The sequence below is a fragment of the Camelus dromedarius genome, chromosome 4, assembly GCF_036321535.1.
Source record: "Camelus dromedarius isolate mCamDro1 chromosome 4, mCamDro1.pat, whole genome shotgun sequence".
Taxonomy (NCBI): domain Eukaryota; kingdom Metazoa; phylum Chordata; class Mammalia; order Artiodactyla; family Camelidae; genus Camelus; species Camelus dromedarius.
In genome coordinates, this window is record NC_087439.1 from 52,681,185 (window position 1) to 52,700,707 (window position 19,523).

Consider the following 19,523-nt stretch of genomic DNA (forward strand, 5'->3'; position numbering starts at 1 on the left):
TAAAACACAACAAAACAACCAACAATGATAGAAAACAATGCAACAGACATTTAAAACTTTTCAACATTTGTGAAGCTAAATATTGGGGGTTTATGTTGTAAAACTGACTACTTGGGAGAAAAGACTAAAAGAACAAGTGGAAATCATCATTATTAGAACATTTGTTAAGTGTGTAATAGTATGTGAAATGTATTCTACTAGTTGCTGTGTAAAAAGTTCAGAGATCATTGTTCTGTTAGCTTTTGTTGTGTAGCAAAATACTCAAAACCAGTGGCTTAAAAAAGCAAACATTTATTAGTTCTTAAAGTTCTGAGGGTTGGCTGAGTGGTTCTTCCAGTCTTTGCCAACCAGATCAGGGCTCACTTATATTTGGTGCCTAGTTGGCCTAGGGGGCTAATTTATTGAGTTGGCTCAATAAAGGCTAGGCAGGTGGCCATGGCCTCTCATCACCCAGCAAGCTAGCCTGGGCTTGTGCACTTGATGGAAAAAGGATTTCCAGCCTGAAGAGAGGCCAAGCCCCACAGACAATACTATTCAAGCCTCCCTGTGCATATTTGCTAATGCTCCATTGGTCAAAGCAAGTCATATACCTAGATTCAAACCTCTTATAGAGGTGTGAAAATATATTCTTGTAAAATGGCTGAAATTCTAACTAGGGTTCAGATAAATACTCAGATTCAGCATTGGGTATCTCTTTTGGTTCCAACAATGGAGTAGCAGAATATATCTCTTAAGGATAAGGGGCATGCAGAGAGACTAGAGATATTTGTGGCCATTAATGCAATCTCCCACATCATGCATTTTTGTATACAGTTAACATGAGGCAATAATTACAGCTGTATTTGAGTTAGAAAGAAGGCCAAAAGTACCTGTAGATTTTACACATCTGTATCTTTTTTCTTTTAACTTGCTTTTGCTCCTGAACAGAAAGTGTACATATAAATCAATGCATTAGCACAAAGTGAAGACATTTGTGTAACTAACACTTATTTCTGGAAATAGAACAATACTAGTACCCTAATGGTCCCATTTATCTCTTCTCCCTCCCCAAAGATAACCACTATTCTGATTAGGTCAGTTTTACTGTTTTCCTACTTCATATTATTGGGGTCACATAGTGTGTGTTCCTTTGAGTCTGAGTTCTTTTGAACATTTATGCTCTTTAGATTTATCCATGCTGTTGAACATAGCTGTGGTTTTTACCATTTTCATTTCTGTATAGCATTCCATTGCATGAATAAAACACAAGTTTTATTTATCCATTTTACTACTGATGAATGTTTGGGGTATTTCCAATTTAAGGCTATTATGAATAATGCTATTCTGAATATTCTTGTATACATCTTTTTGTGCACATGTGTATACATTTCTTTTGAGAAGAAAGAAGATTAAAAATGTTTGCAGTGTTATTATTGTTTAAATACATAAGTACCCAACATGCAGTGCTCCCCTCCCCCCAGCTTTATTGAAGTATAATTGACATATGAAATTATAAGATAGTTAAAGTGTACAAAGTGATGATTTGATATATGTATGTATTGTGAAAGGATGTGCCCCTCATTGAGCTAACACATCTCTCATATCATGTATTTACCTTTGTTTTGTTTTGTTTTGGGTTTTGGTAAGAACATCTATGTTCTATTTTCTTAGCAAATTTTATTTATATAATAGTGTTATCAACTGTAGTCACCACATTATACATTAGATCCTTAGACATTATTTATCTTATAACTGAAAGTTAGCGCCCTTTTACCAACCTCCCACATTGAACATGCAGTGTTCCGCTGTCCTGTTGAGCACCTCGGAGTGAAATTGCTGGCTCGTGGGGAACATGTATGCCCAAATTCAGCTAATATTGTCAAATTGGTTTTACTCATTTATACTCCCAGCACTTCCATGCATTTTTCCCCTCCAACACACTTTGATGCATACATTTTAATCCTCATTTTGGTGTCTAAGGTTTTAAGCATTATTGCCTTCTACTTTCTCTTGCTCTACTATGAAATACATTCTTTCATCAAATGCTTATTAAGTACCTACAAGAGATTTTCAATTTGAACCTGGGGATACAAAGGAATTAAAGTTGAACTTCTGACTTTCAAGAAGCGTCGACAGTAGTAAACAACTCTTTTTCAAAAGTAAAGGCCTATTCCTCTCCAGTGCCTCCCACGTCTCCTATCACTTCTCCAATACCTGCCTCCAGCCTAGTGTGCAATGCAGCATCTTTCATTAACTACAAGCACAATTTTCCTTCCTCTTTTCCCTCTTTGGATAACTATCCCTAAGAGTTTTATTTGCTTGTTTTTGGACAAAAAGTAATATTAAGGGCACAAGCAAAATTATTCTCAAAACTTGAGGAACAGTGGCAATATTTACTTTTCACATTTTTTTCTGTATTTCAAGGAAGCATCTCTGCATATATTTGTGTAGAATAGGATTTTCAGATGGCATTTATATTGTGAAAGAAGACTCCAAATGTTCGAAGTCTTCTTACTGTTCAGTATTTCATATTGTAAAAGGATCAGGAGAATACATTAGTTGTTAAGGTAATGTGCTCAAGTACCTTTGTGGTTTAAAGGAGGCATTACAGCTCCCAAAATAGCTGCAGTGAGTCCTTTTCACTGGTAATATGAAACCAATTTTTATTTGTGAATTGAATTGTTACATCTGTGCAAAACATTTCAAAGCCCAAGAAGAGTGATGTAGGAAAAGTGAGGTTTTGTTATATAAAAGTAGAGCACTAGTAATAAAATTCACCTCATTTCAAATTAAACTCATTGAAAATCACTAGTAATAAAATTAATCTCATTTAAAAGCACTCATTTAAATATTTCTGTAAAGTATTAAGAGCTACCCAAAAGTCCTTTGTTATAGTTTTTTCACAGGCTATCTTTATTGAGTTTATATTTATTTCCATCTATACCCAAAAGACAGGGCTCCAAGCAGATGTCTGTAAGCAAAAGTATAGTAAGGTGGGAAGAGCTGTCCTCACTACCCAAATGAGTCCAAACTGCCCATCAACAGGAATCACTCTGAATTAATACATACGGTTTTAGTGCAAGTGGTACAAATCTGAATCAAAGTAGCTTAAGTAGAAGAGGAAATTCATTGGTTCATATAACTGGGAAGTCTGGTATCAGCCACAATTAAATTTATTTAGAGAGATAACAAAATTGTGAGGACTCCTCCTTCATCTGGGCACTGATTGCTTTGGAGCTGCCCTGTTGTTCTCTACTGCAAATGGGCTTTTTTTCCATGGGGCAGTGGATGCTCCAGCTTCAATAAACACCTTTCTTGGTCTACGTGCCATTAGACATGGTCCTGTGTTTCACACTCCAAATTGAAAAACTACTGGGGAAGGACTCTGAGTGGCCTGACACAGGTTACATGTTCATTCGTGAACCAGTGGCATTGCTCAGGGGTGTCAGGTGATTTTATGGCCAGGCCAAAGAGTTCCTTCATTGGTAGGTTTACCCAAATTATCTGATGGGAAAGAAGGAATAATCCTCATATAAAAATAGCAAATGCCCTCATAGGGGCTTCCCATATATTGGTCATAAAAATAGTGTTGGAGAAGGGAAGATCTCTGATAACAAAACAGGGTGTTATATAAAGTATGGGACTCATAAAGACTCCTAATTCATACCAGATTCTGTTCCAGGACTTTTTTCTAGGAGGGAAGCCAACTCGCAGGAGGTTCAATCCTATTTGCTCAATCTTTTAGGTTTTGTAATGCATGAAATTACTGATTAAATGACTAGTTAATTCACTTTAACAACCATTTGGCTGTCACTAAAGTGTATGATCAAAAATTAAGGTTTTTGGATATCAGATAACTTAATTCTCTAATATAGAATTAAAAATAATTCAGTAGTCACAGCTGGTTGTTTTCTACTTCTAAAATGTGTCAGTTATAATAAACAGCTACAAGGAGAAACCAGAACCTATATGAGACAATTATATTAACAGGCTAATCATACTTCCATTTACAGAAAATCTACTTTTTAAAATGTCAACCAGAATGTGTTCTCTAGAATGAGATATCAGAATATTTGGCTAAACAAAAACAATATTGCTGCCCGCTACTCTATTAAATGATGAGTTCCTCCTTTAAAACAAATCTTGCCCTCACAAAAACAAGAGGGCAGTATAAGTAGACACAGCTTTATACGAGTGGAGACAGTGAGGTTCCCAGAATAAGCACTAGCATTGGGACCCACTAAAGAGTATTTCCTAAGTGCTAGGTCTACGGCAGCGGTAGTCACTGGAGACAATTTTGCCTCTAAGGGCCTATTTGGCAATGTCTGAAGACATTTTTCATTGTCAGGACTGGGAGACTGGTGCTACTGGCATCTAACAGGTAAGGCCAGGGATGCTGCTGAACATTCTAAGGTGTACAGGACAGGCTCCCGCAACAAAGAATTAACTAGCCGAAAATGTCAGTAGTACTGGGGTTAAGAAACCCTGGTCTCTAGTGAGGTTCAGACAGAACGGCAATGTTTAGTAAGACAAAACTCCTGCCACTGGCAAATGAATACTCTATTTGGGGGCGGCGAGGTGGGGGTGTGTGTTAGGATAAAAAATAAAAATGATCTCACTGTACAATACATAAGTGCTAATTACAAGGCCTTTATTATGCATCAGGTGCTGTAGAAGGAAAAGCCATTGCTGGGTTCTGTATCAGGGCAAACTTCATGTTAGCAAAGTGTATGTATGTTCAATCTTGAAAATATGAAGAGGCAAATAGAAAAGGGTATTTTAGGTGGAAGGTAGGAGGGAGGCAGAAATTCAGAGATGAGAAAGAATAGTCTTTCAGGGCAGTAAATAACCAGCCTGGCTAGAACAGGGTCTGTATGGCAGGGTAATCTTAAGAAAGAAATGATTTCATCTGTCATGTGTGATGATGGGGTGGATGAGTCCTGGCTCTGCCATGTCTTAGCTGGGTAGACATGAGCATGTAAGCTGTAAAATTAGGATATCTCTTACCTTACGGTTTTTGTAAAAATTATGACAAATTTCTTGAGTACTGTTCAATGGATGGCAGCTCCTAGAACAAACATTGAGGAAGACAGATTGAACTTGAACTTTAAAGAAATGCTAGAGGATTAGTTGGACTTCAATGTATAAGGGGAGGACAGGATGAAAGTAATGCTTTAGATTAATAGGAACCTAGGTCGATGGTATACAGCTGGCCACTGCACTGTTCTTTTGACTTTTCTGAATAGCTAACATTTTGCAAAGTATAAGCTGTTTTTTTTTTTTTTAAACTTGATCGATTTTTCCTGCAAGAATTTAGGCTCAATTGAAAACAGATCCCTGTTTGTTTGTTCTTTGTTATACCCTTAGAACAGTGCCTGACACACAGATGATCAATAAACTATTGTCCAAGTCCAGCTACAAAATAAAAAGGGCCAGAACTTTGGTGGTGACGGTTTGGGTGGGAAGATATGCAAAGATTTCCAAAAGCAATATAGATAGAATTTGGTGATTTGAGGTCGGGACAAGCTCTGAAAATGCAAAGTGTGATGAGAGATTGGTGGAATCAACTGCAGTTAAGTTAGAAAAGGTGCAGATCTGAGGAACAATGAATTGTTTAGGATACATGACATTATGGAGAGTACGCTAATGAAATGCAGCACTGAAACCTGACAAAAGTTTTAAAGCTGTTTAGCTGGAGGGGATTACCGAGGTTAGCAAATTAAATGAGGTTTCTCAAGAAAGATGAAAAGCCTATTCTCCCACTATTATGAAGAGCAAAAACCACACAATGATCTTTTTGTATGATAAACAGTGTCATTTCAAAATTAAGTAATAAATTGTTCTTGATGGTCTGGAGTAGAGTCACAAACTGGCTACTCAAAAGCTAATTTTACCTACAGATTGCTTTGTTTGGACTTTCAAAAAACTTTTGGCTGTTTTAAACTCACAGAAAGTCATTGTGAACATTTAGCAATCAAAAGCTACGTACAAATTCTTATTCTTTAACTCTACTGAAAACCAGGCAGATTTGACCACCTTTTGTACAGGCATAATTAGATGGAGCTGAGCATGTGTTGCTGCCTTTTAATAACTCCAGTTTACTATCGCATTTGATTGTTTCATCTGTGTTATCCACCTGGCCCCTGCAGGTATTATGCCTTTGTAGTTCCTGGTCTAGTGGTACTACGTCAGCATCAGTGACAACAGAAACAACGTAACAGTAACAATGAGAACTCAGTTTCAGGCCCTGTTCTAAGAACGCCACAGAGATCATTCACTATTTGTGGGAGTTACTATTATTAAACAATTTTACATATGAGAAAACTGAGACCCAGAGGTTAAAAGACCTGTCTGAAGGTGAACCGCCAGCAAGGAATATAGGTGAGATAAAAGTCAGACTCAAATGAGATTTAAGTCAGATTTAAATGTTAGCCAAACAGTAGTAAATTACTCTATATGAACCTGAGTCTTTGTAAAAGGAGGCCTGTGCTCTTCTGTATGTATGTACACATAGACATGCGTACCCTAAGTGACTTTGGTTAGCTGAGTATCTCCTTTCTTCTATCTGTGCAAAGCTGGCCTATGGAGAACTCAATAGCTTCATTCCTCCCCATGCATGGCATTGTGTGGTGAGGAGGGCAGTTTGTAATGGTGAGGAGATGTCCTCTCATTTATCCCTAGAAAACATACAATGCATAGGTCAGACTGACTTCAAGAAATGTATGTTCTGGGAATCAAAATTGGTGCAGCCACTATGGAGGACAGTATGGAGGTTCCTTAAAAAACTAAAAATAGACTTACCATATGATCCAGCAATCCCACTCCTGGGCATATATCTGGAGAAAAATACAACTCAAAAAGACACAAGCACTCCATTGTTCACAGCAGTGCTATTACAATAGCCAAGACATTGAAACCCAAATGTCTACTGACGGATGACTGAATAAAGATGTGGTGTGTGTGTATGTGTATATATATAATGGAATAGTACTCAGTCATCAAAAAGAATAATGCCATTTGCAGCAACATGGATGGACTTGGAGATCGTCATTCTAAGTGAAGTAAGCCAGAAAGAGAAAGAAAAAAGCCATGTGATATCACTTATATGTGGAATCTAAAAAAAAAGGACACCAATGAACTTATCTACAAAACTGAAACACTCACAGACAAGAGAACAAACTTATGGTTACCAGGGGGTAGAGGCGGTGTAAGGGATAAATTGGGAATTCAAAAATTGTACCTCTTGGGGAGTGAGGGAAATGTTAGCTATCTTGATTGTGGTGGTGGCTTCATGCATTTATCAAAATTCATCAAATTGTACATCTGAAATATGTGTAGTTTATTGTATAGGAACCATATGACAATAAAGGCATTAAAAAAAAGTATGTTCTAACTGGAGGTATGCAATGTACTCAAAAGTTTTTAAGGACATTTAAAAAGAAACATGTGGGTGGGTATAAATGGAAGTTGTAGAGCATATCCAAGGCTGAAAGGCTGAGGGGACATAAGAGATCAGAATAAGGAGAGCCGGGAAAATCATTTGGCAGTGTTTTAGTTAGAGCTTGGAAGTGTATACACAGAAATGTCCACGCTAAGGGAACAGAGGTTTCCTGAAGGTCACACCGAGCACTCTGGATTCTCTCCTAGCATACCAGTGAACATCAAAGTTTGCACGACTAAAGAAACATTCAGTAGAATAAACATGGAACAGAAGAATCTGAAAGATCAGAAAGGACATCTGACTACATTGGAAAAAGTGAGAATCAGATTAGGACAAAAAATCAGCTCCTAAAAAATCCTGATGCATGAAAGCATAAAATTATAAGGCAGACAAGAATTAGGAAAAAAAAACCCATCAGTTGAGTCAAAATGAAAATGGCATAAACAGGGTACTAAAATCAAGAAAAAAAATTCTCTCTTTAACTATCAGGGATGACCACAACTTTTTTCCCTCTTTCTGACAACACATTTGGGAAACTTGAAATAATGGGTATAGGAACTTGCTTGCTTAAATTAAAAGAACATATACATCTGGGAAAGAAGTACTATAATAGGAAGAATGTGATGGAGAATTACTCTTTGTCACATTTTGATTCTAGAAAAATCTATTCATTTTCTGTGTAGCTATTTTAAAACAATCTTTTTTTTTTAACACTATACTACAAATGACATATAAAAGAGCAATCAATCATGAGTCAGTTAATGAACCTCAGTGTTTTTCTAAGTCTCTGCTAGATGCTGGGGAAAAAGAAAACTAGGATTTATTGAATGCCCACTTTGTGCTATGTATTACTGCTGGCTTTTGACTGCATTATTTCATTTCACCACTACAACTGTGTGAGGTAGGCACAATAAACTAGTTAAAGATGAATGTGAAGGTCAGAGAGATGAAATAATTTGCCGAAGTCCACACAGCTGTTGGATGGCAGGGCTGGTACTCAAATACTACTCTCTCAAGTTTCTGGCCATTCTATCCTCCAGTTGGATGAATGAAGTTCTGGAATGAAGCTAATCTGGGTTAAAATCTGGTCCTGCTACTTACCAGCTTTGTGGCCTGGACTAATTATCCTCTGTGGACTTCACTCTTCTGTAATATGGGGAGAAAAAACCAATTTTCAAAGTTAATAGATCTAAAGTTGTGATGGAGTAAAGATGGCTAGAATAGCAGCATTAAAGCAGGTGAGCTGGGTGGGTGGTGGTCAAAGTATGGTGCTTGAAGGAGACTTCAGAGGCAGTGTGGACTTTGAAGTCGGCATAAAGGGAGTGACTGTGGGAGTAGGTGGTAGGGATGGAGGAACAGGACATTACAGGCAAGGAAGCTAAGAAACTGAGTAACAATGAGAAATTCATGCAAGGTGATGTGAAAAATCTGCCTGAGTGGCAGACAGTGTATGTGAACACATATCTGATGCTGCAGAAATGCATCAAGAAGGCAAATAGTCCAGTTCCCTACCCATTCCATGTCCTGATATGACTCACTTACACTTAAATACTTCTGCATGAAGGTAGTTAGGTGTTCTGTTAACTGCATTTTAAAGAGTAAATAAAATAGTGAAGCACTAAGAAAAAAACTGAATTAAGTAAAACAGGAAATGTGAACAAAAATTTCCAGGTGATATTTACTATAAATAAACATCTATGCCTCAGCACTTCCTTCTGCCTCAGTTCTTCCCACAGCAAATACCACCTACTTTATTAGAGACCTTCTCTGACCTTCTTATGTAAAATCATCACCTCCCTGCACCCCCTCCATCATCCCACACTCTTTCCTTTCACTACTTTTCCTCATAGCATTTATTACCACCAGGTACACTATACACTATAGTTTAGTAACTCTTTAAGGTCTTAAGTACTCAATAAAAAGAATGGTTTCCCATTTTTACATTTAGAAAAGAAATTATGAACTAAGGTTAAAGTGAAGAAAATAAAATTTCTACTCTGTTGTTCTTTCATTGTTACCACCTCTGAAGATGAGTGTTCAGTTAAAAATTAACTCTTACTTACTTTCTTTAGGGCTTATAGCCTATGTGCTCCTTGAATCCAATTCACTGAGCTTCACAGTTCTGGGAAACGTACCTTGTCCACGACAGTCCATTCTAATCACAACCTACCACCTTCTAACCGCTGCAGTTGGAGAAAAAGCTAAAAAGAGTTTTTCCAAGCTGTCAAATTCAATTAATACTTTGGGGGGCCAGAGGGAGAGGAAGAGGAGAGAATAATATTTCTTTATTGATAATGACTTTATTGTTACTTATACTTAAGTTTTTAGACAACAAAAATAGAAAACATTTTGAATCAGCGTATGCCTGAAAGCCAAACATTAAAATGGTGGTCCCATATTCTTGAACCTGAACTTCAGCTAAAACGGATTTTATGTGCTTTTAAGGTGAACAAGTAAGTACAAGTCGTCTATCTAGTAAATAAGGTGAAATGCCTTGTCAGCAAATCTAAAATTTCAGAGGTGATATTTTATTTCAAAGGTAATAAATAATATGGTCACATATTAATTGGTGAGAGTTACAATGATGGAAACCCTTAAAATTCTTATAAAAAATTAGAATTATTTCAGTTAGGCTTGTCCACATTGCTCATGACTGTATGTTTTCCAACAACCTATAAATCTAAATTAAAAATTAAATACATATTAACTTACCAACAGTGATATAACTTCAAGGCTGAGAAAAAGCACTAATCACGAAGAATTCCAATTACATGTTAATCTAACAGTCCAGAAAGAAGAAATGTTATCAATGAAAGAAGTCCTAGTTATAAATAATATAGCTGTATATCTGTTTAAAGACAAACATAAACCTAGCTTCACCAAAACACTTGTGAAAAAAAATACCCACCTATTTTGTTCAAGACTTAACATGAAACTTAAGATAATTCCTCTACTTTAAAAAAAAGGGTGACTCCTAAGGAAGGTTCATAGCATCTCATTAACAAAGCAAAAATGTTAAACTGAAATGATTTGTCTATTTTGGTCTTCAGTCACAAATAAAAAGCCACTAATAATTCATTATAATAATTCCATAAACAATTGAAAACATTAGCAGAAAAGAAATTTTTGTCAATGAAAAAAATCACTGATTCAATGAGCATTTGATCATTTTATTAACAAAATATAAGCAAGAATTACATCCCTCTCTGGTGAAACTTTTCAAATAATTTTACATGGAGGGTCTTGAGATGTATCAATAAAAAAAAAAAGTTAAAATGAAAACTTTTTTTAAATGTACAAATACAAACCAGTACTTTATACAAGAATTCTCTATAAAGTTCGTCAATCAATGTAAAAAATAATTTGTTTCAACTGAATATAAGGCATTTATTTCAGTGTCTGTAATTTTGCAGAATTACTTCTTTTGCTTTGTTGGAGACTTTTCCCTTCGTCGGTCCTGATTTTTCTTATATACTCTGGATTGTTCAGAGTATCGGCTAGGTTTTTCCCATCGCCTCTCGGCACCATTCTGATACCTATCTTCATCGCTTCTGGAGCCCGAATGTTTTTTATTCTTTTCTCTTGACTTGGATCTATCTTTTCTTCTAAAATGTTCACTGTCTTTATTTTGGTGTCTGTGCTCATTTTCAGAGAAAGAGTTTCTTCTCTCTCCTCTTTTCTTTTTGGGCTCCCCATGCTTATGTTCCAAATCTACATGCATTTCTTGGTCTCTGTCATTCATGACTCTGCTGTAGCTATTTCGCTCAGAAGGAGCCCCTCTGTCTGAAGTGTACTTTGTGACGGGATCTCTTGAATCTCTGTCTCTGGGCTTCTCTGACCTCCTTTCTCTCTCAGTCCTCGATTCCTGGTGCCGCTGCTCTGGTCTCCTTTCTTCTTGTTTCCTATCGTTTATTTGTTGTTTCCTGATCAATTTATCTACTTCTTTACTTCTGGGGTTCCCATGTCCCTTCTTTCTGGTATCTTTAGCTGCATGTATAAAATGAAATACAGTTAGCTTTTATTTCAATCTTAATTTCATAGTTGAAAAATCACATTTATTGATACATTATAGGCTTACTAATTCGGATACAGTGGATGCAGAGCCAAACTGGTTGAATGCAAAGTCTGATGACAGAACATTATACAAAATGTTTAGTGTTTAAGAATATACAATATATTAACATTAGCTGCCAACGTAATGTTTCAATCCTTAAACAGCAACTTTAAATAAACTATAGCAAATGTAAAAGTTTTAATGAAGTGACAAAAAATGGTACATTTCCACTTAAAAAATTTCATCCAAAACATAAATTCCAGCCCATGTGCATTATGTCATATATTATGTCAGATCTGGTACATAATTAATATACAATGATCACACATACCAGCAAAGTCTCTTCCTAAAAGATGGGTTGAGTAGATGACTGGGTTTGCTTAACAATATGAATCTATAATATTTCAAATAAAAACCTCCTCCTACAAAACAATAGGTCTGCTATCAGAGAAGCACTAACTGCACTAGCAAAGAAAAGCTTTGTTGAGATATACTCACAGGCTTTAAGAAAACCAAAAAGGCTTGATTGCTGAGTAAGCTCTTCTAAAGAATGCCTTGAAATTTTTAATTTTATTGATATGATCACAAAAATAAATTTTAGATAATTACAATGAGACATTTTACCATGTTAAGCTACAAAACAAGTTTAATCTCTTTATCTGTGTTATTTAGTTTGGGAACATCATCAAAGGTACTGAGATGACCAAAATTTCTGTCAAATTCATATGAATACAGAAAAAAGAATATATGGTGGAAAACTGCCTATTCTTGTCCTGCCGCCACCCAAACCTCATTGTTACCAACCTCTATTTCTCCTGCCAAATGCCTACCCTTGCACAGTCAGTTGGTTTGCCACTAAGGACCTATTTCTCTGGTTCCTATCAAGCAGCTCAGCTGAGCTGCAGCTACCCAAGCAGAAACCATCTGGCTCTGTGCAGAATCATCTCTCTGACCCTGCTGTACACCACTCTTGGTGCTTCACTGACACTAAAACCTGAGCCATATAATATATAATATGCAGTCTCCTCTCTCTTTGGTGTTTGCTTTACAATTTTCTAATTTGGGGGAAGTTCATATGCTTTTATGCTATTTACTATTTTATTGATACAAGTGAAAGCTCTCTACTGAAACTGTATGATGAGGCAAATTAATTTTGAATCAGCAAGCTTCCTTATTGCAGCAGTTCATGCTGTGTTATCATCTGTTCTCAAAACAGATACCATGAAATAACAAATTCTTTTGAATTACAAGAAGTGAATGGTAAATGACCAATGTTAGTATATTTCAATTCAAGAATAAGACTTCCTATGAGCAAATGGAATCTTGCTCTAATAATATAAAGCAGTGAGAGTCCCCTAATTCTGGATGCCACATGGTACGTAAAACACTTCGAAGTCAAACAAGGGTGTAAAGACTAACCTTCCAACCTACTATGGTGTGGGGAAAAGTGCTGCCTGTCTGAAATGCACATTAAAAAAACAAGAAATGACATGCATTTTGGACAATCAGACCATCTCTTATTCAGAATAAGAAACTATGATGGAAGAAAGCAGAGTTGGCCCTGGGGAAAACAACAGACCTTCTCAGAAAATGTACATTTGAAAAATCCTTTACTATAGTACTTCCCCTTCCAAGAAGGATGAAGAAGACTGTGGAAGACTAGTAATGCTGCTGAAAACAACTAGAAATGCCAGATAAAATTTTAAAATCTTCTGTTTAAAGGCACTAAAGATCTGGAACAACTTGGGATACTATAAAGAAAGGAAGCGAAAAAAAAAAGAAAAAAAAAAAGATGGGCGTATGTGAAAGAAACACAGGAGTCAACCCAAAGGAACTACTAATTGCCAAAGCTGAAATGATTTCAACAACACAATCAATGATAGCATAGAATAAGATAAATACCCATGTCCACACTGATAGAAATATATAGTTGAATTAATAAATAAATGAGGGGGGACAACTCCTTCTTACAGGAGAAATTCAATTACTAAATGTAGAATAAAACAGACAAATAGAAAAACCACTGTTTGGCAAACACTACAGTAGTAAGGGTTGCAGATAAGATCCAAAGATGGATGCTAAAACTGAAAACTGCAAGTCAGAGGAGAAAAAGGAGATCTGCATAATATCAAATTATCTCCCCACAAGAGACTACTTCACACAGAAAAACAGTTCCCATGAAAAAATCCAGCAGACACCACTTTAGCCAAGTGAGCAAAGTTAATGTCATCAGTAAGACATATCAATATTATGTACTCCTCAATAAGGCACACTAAGAATAATACGTCATTTCTATGGTATTCTGGCCAAAAATGCATAAGCTCATTCTAATCATGAGAAAACATTGGACAGATCTCCATATTGAGGGACATTTTACAAAATAAGTGACCAGAGGACTTCAAAAGGGTCAAAGCCATTTGAAACAAGGAAAGCCTGAAAGGAACTACCACTGGGGTAGAAGACTAAAGAAAAATACAATTAAATGCAATGAGGATCCTGGAACAAGACAAAGGACATTTGTGGAAAAATTGATGAAATTCAAATAAGATCTGTTGTTTGGTTAACAGTACTGTTCCAATGTTAATTTCCTGGTTTTGGTAATTGAACTATGGTTATGTAAGATGCTAACATTAGGGGAAGTTGGGTGAGGAATATGTGGGAATTCATGGTACTATTTTTTGCAACTTTCTTATAAGTCAAAAATTAGTTCAAAATAAAAAGTAAAAAATAAAGACACTGGAGAGCTGACCAAAAAAAAAAAAAAAGAGGACTAGAGGGGCCAAGATTGAAGAGACGGCAGAACCACAGAGAGGTAAGCTGATGCCACTTTCTCCATGAGCACCTGCTGATTCAGGGCTGCTGCTGAGGGACAGAGACCAGCAGAGCTCTGGTAGCCCTGCAGGGCTGGAGAGACAATATTGGGACTAGTTATTTGCAGTACATAATGTGACAAAAGATACATAACCAGAACACACAAAAGCTCTTACAAATCAACAGAAAAGAGAGCTCAATAAAAACAGGGGGCAAAAGACTTCAACAGCCACTTAACAAAAAGAAAATATCCAAATGGCCAGTAATATATAAAATAGTGCTCAACTTCATTAGAGATCAAGGAAATACAAATTAAAACCACAATGCAATTCATTACAAACCCACCAAAATGGCTAGAATGAAAAAGATGTCAATTAAAGTGTTAGTGAAGATGGGAGTTACTGGAACACTCATACGTGGCTAGTGGGACTGTAAACTAGAACAACCACCTGGAAAACTGTTTGGCAGTATCTACATACAACCTGCAACCCAGTGATTCCACCTTTGGGTACATACCCAACAGAAATACACACACACACATAAAATGTATATATATAAAAAGTGTCCCCACAAATACTATTATAAACATTTTTGGTGACTCTATATATATAGTATATACAAAGATACGTACAAAAAAAGATATGTACAAGAATATTCATGGGAATGCTATAAATTTAAATTTCCATTGAGTAAAAAGGAGAAATGTTAAATATGCTGTGGAATATTCATATAGTGAAAAACTATATAGCAATGAGAATGAATGAACTGTAACTGAGAGCAACAGTACAAATGAATCTCACAAACATAATGCTGAAAGATAAGCCAGAGTTCATAATATGTAATTCTAAGGTTAAAAGCTGGCAAAATTATTTATAGAATTACAAATCAGAACAGTAGCTGCCATGAGGCGGTGGATGGTAATAACTAGAAGAGAGAACAACGAGGACTTCTGTGGTACTGGTCATTCTTGTTCTGGGTGCTAGTTACATGGATGTGGTCTGTTTATGAAAATTCATAAAGTTGTTCACTTATAAGGTATGCACTGAATGTGTGGTATGTGTCAATCACATATATAAAGCTTCACTATTAAAAGTAAAAAATTAAAATTTCTTTAAAATATAAACATCAGAAAAGCTCCTGTAAACTAGATTGATATTATAAATGGCATTTCAGTCAACTCTCAAATAAATATCTGCAAATGGAATATCTTCATTCCTATGAAGAGGATTCCAGAAGGCAATCTTGGCATTATAAATGTTGAATTCAGTACAGACTGCAACAATGATAGACGATCATTTATACTATTAATCCGTGGCTTATAAATAACTGAACTCTAAAATAAATAAGCAATCAAATCACTCTCTTCCCTTGTAAACACTACTAGCAGTATACTCATTGGAAAAGAGCATGATCAATTATAAATGAGTTTCAGTACCTGAGGCCGAGCTCTGACTACTGGTGGACGAGGAATCGCTCTCTTCACTAGAAGACTCTGAACTGCTATCACTGCTGTCCGAGGCAGAGGCAGAGGAGTCAGACTCCGAGGAGGAGGATGCAGAAGAGGAAGAGGAGGGGCAGGATTTATTTGGCTCAACATCTGGTTTTTGTGCCACAATGACCTTTGGTGTGTTTTTGAGATGCTCACGCAATTCATCCCTAATTAAAAATATAATCTCTGTTAGATTCAGCTTTGAAGGCAACTGTGAGGTAATTTTATATGCTGAATAACATTCTGATAATAATTCTTACGTTAAACCTCCAAGGCCTATAGAAGTAAAGAAGTTGATGGCAAACCGAGTGTTCCTTGGATTATCACGGGGTAATAATCCTTCAAAGAATGGCTGTAGGGTTCTAAAAAAGAAAAGAAAAATGAACAAGAGAGAACAGACTGCTTCAGGATAAAAAGGCAGAGTCCTTTATATAGTCATTTTTCAGATTTTCTATATATTAATTAGTAAATGAAATACAACCAAGTAAGTGATTTAAAAATCATTTACTAGATTAGGATGCATGCTATTTAAATGAAAGTAGAGTCAAGTCATAAGTTACTAAAATTGATTTCTATAATTATACAACAGAGGTTTTTTAAAAAAAACTTTCCTAAACACACATAAATACTTGGAATAGATATACATACACAACACATATAAACTTATATATACATACTTCTATTGTATACGAGTGTATATACAGAAAAGTAAAAAAAAAAAACCACTCCTCTGTTGTATACACATAAACATATGTATACTCAGCACTGTGCAAGGCACTAGGGGAGTGGGGAAAGCAGTCAACAAAAGAGAAATCAAAGATGAAGACTGTATATAATTACTATTTCTACGGAGGGGAAAAATAGAAAAACATTAACAATATAATGTGGTTTTGGACATGTGGTTTCGAGTGCTACACTGAATGGACTAACAAGTGGAGTCAGGAAAAGCATTAAATGGACCAACAAGTGGAGTTAGCAAAGTAGACCAATAAATCAGTATATGAAGCCAAGAGAAGGGGATGGATTGGCCCAGAGCAGGAAGAATCCAGGGCAGATTTGGCAAGTACTAGAGAGGCAGGCTCAAGGGAGAGAGAGGCTGAGAGGAGTACAGCAGAATGAGAAGAAAGTGAGAAGCCACCATGAACAAGTGGTCAACAGTGTGAGTGAGACCAAGAGGTCAAGAGGCATGAGGACTGAGAAAGATCCTGCAGGTGGTCACTGAGAAAAATCTGAAAGGATTTCATAGTGTGAACGGAGTGGTAGCCAATGTGAGTGGGCAATGGGCAATCTGAATAAATAAGAAATAAGAAAGCTAGGATAGGAATTACATAATAGTCTTGGAACAAAACCCTAGTTCAGTATAGTAATTTGAACAGTTATATGATTGATATTCACCTGTATATATCCACAACTGTCCATTGATAATAAAAAATTATCACTCTAAGGTTCAAAATTAGGGTAAAACTGAAAATAAAACTACAAATATCCATTACTGGAAAACTCCAGTGAGCATGCAAAAAATAATTTGTAAGTTCTAACTAAATTAAAAGAGGCATTAATTCTGCCTTTTCTCTAATTGAACTAAACCATCATTAAAAGTTTCATGTTAGATGGGATTTCAAAATTGTAGAATAGATAAACAAGATTATAATATACTGTATAGCACAGGGAAATATACACAAGATCTTATGGTAGCTCACAGAGAAAAATATGTGACAATCAATATATATATGTTCATGTGTAACTGAAAAATTGTGCTCTACACTGGAATTTGACACAACATTGCAAAATGATTATAAATCAATAAAAAAGTTTCATGTTGTCCTGTGCCACATAGAACATGAGGTTCAGAGCAGTGACTAACGGATGAAGAATGTCCTAAGAACTTAACTTGTATTTTTACTGAGAGTGGACTTACATCTGCTAAAGTAGGGGAAAACCTTTGAGGGCAGTAAGAATAAAAAGTGCTTAATAATCAACTTACTCATCCTTTAATCTTGCATTCAGTTTAGGAAGACCCATGTATTCACACAGTTCTTGGAAAAATATTTTAACAAAAATTCTACTGGATGATGTAGTGGTTTCTTCACTCAGCTTTATACATTCAAGCACCTGAAAATTAAAATTAAAAGAAGACAATTTTATTTTGGTGTTCAAAGGACATAGATGGTCAAAGACTAAGTAACCAATATTTATAATTTTAAGCGTCCCTTGAAATTATGACTTGGTTGCATCTTCAATCAGAATTATCTCTAAACATCTTCCCTTATGCTGATATGTACTGTTTCTTCAAGAAGTTTAAGACTGCTTCTCTATACTAATTTTCAAAATGTTAAGATGCTATAGAAATAGAGTTCATTCTCTTATCTTGAGTAACGTGTTTTTTTTTATGGCATGGAGGATATTGTCTCTAGCATATAATGCTGAAGCAATGATTACTTGCTCCTAAAACTCACTCATCAAAACGTGGGTGTGTGACAAATTGGGGCAAAATGCCACTTAAAGCATTAAGCTATTGTTTTGTACAGCACATTTAGTACACAATAAGAGTTAAGACAGAGTGATGGCTTGTTCTGAAAACTAAGATTGGAGCTTAAAAATTGAAGCTCACAGAGAGATATTTTAGGATAAATAAAAATAAAAGCAACCTCCAATTTTTTATGGATTATGTGTTCTAGGATCTCATTTGTTTCAGTTGTTTAAAACTTTGATTTCATTTTCCCGAAGAAGGGAGAAAAGTAAGTAAAATAATTATGATTAGCTTCTTGGGTTGGCATATAAATGCCTATTAAAATAGCTGAATACACTTAGTACTTAAAGTATTAAAAAAAAAAAAAATCAACCCAGTGTTTATAAGTTCAATGATGGGGCTTCATTCTACCACTGGGTTGCAGTATTCTACAATATGATCATCTTTTTCCTTTCTTCTTGAATGTAATTTCTTTCAATTTTTTTTAGCAATTTTGTTTTTCTTATAATCTATCACTTTTTATTTTGTATTATCACTATAGACATCTTACCTCTTCTCTTACATGGTATTAAGTTCCTTCAAAGCAGGGACTATATATATTTCATTTTGGATGCCCAGTATCTCTTTCTGGGCCTACAATTGGTGACTTAAACAAATCGTTGTTGAATTAACAGTAGATGTACAATTAAGTGACAGCTTAATGTAGTTCATTCCAGCCCAGTGTACATATGTCCCCATCAAGAATGTCTTTCCTTGTTCCAACTATGACTATTGGAACTCCTCTCTATCCCTTACCCAACTCCAATGTCTGCTAAGAAAAACACACCTTGCCAGAACAATCATTTCTCTCATCCTAACTAGAGGAACTACTAACCATTATTTCCTCAGGAAACAGGCAGTAAACTCAGAGGCTCATGAGCCATCCAACTATGGATTCATGTGGATATCAGTGTGCATGCACATGTGTGTATACAGAGAAGATGAAAATCTATGGTTTTCTCTGAAAACACTCCTAGCCATCACTATTAAAAAGCACCGTAATGTTCGGACTGTTAATATCATCCAGGATGGTATTTCTTACACTCATATATTATTTACTTAGCTTTTTGATCCCATGTTATATGAATATAATCTCAAAGACAGCCATTATAGAACAAGTTTGCGACACAATTCATTTTAAGTACATTTCCTACATAGGAAAAGTTTGGCTATGTTATACTTAATATCTATTTCAGAATAACAGGGGATTAGGAAAGAAGTACAAATATTGATCCATCTA

At 35.7% G+C, this 19,523-nt stretch overlaps 1 protein-coding gene across 3 annotated transcripts in view; it reads right to left on the minus strand.

Moving 5' to 3' along the window:
- Positions 1-9,700: 9,700 nt before the first annotated feature.
- CWC22 (CWC22 spliceosome associated protein homolog) overlaps positions 9,701-19,523 on the minus strand; it is a 56,064-nt gene continuing 46,241 nt past the window's right edge. For all 3 annotated transcript variants that reach the window (XM_064484948.1, XM_031451753.2, XM_031451754.2), the window contains 4 exons: positions 17,759-17,886; positions 16,035-16,136; positions 15,721-15,941; positions 9,701-11,407 (listed from right to left, as the gene is read on the minus strand). In XM_064484948.1, coding sequence (XP_064341018.1) covers positions 10,836-11,407; positions 15,721-15,941; positions 16,035-16,136; positions 17,759-17,886 — 1,023 coding nt within the window. In that variant the 3' untranslated portion in view covers positions 9,701-10,835. The remainder of the gene's footprint in view (positions 11,408-15,720; positions 15,942-16,034; positions 16,137-17,758; positions 17,887-19,523) is intronic.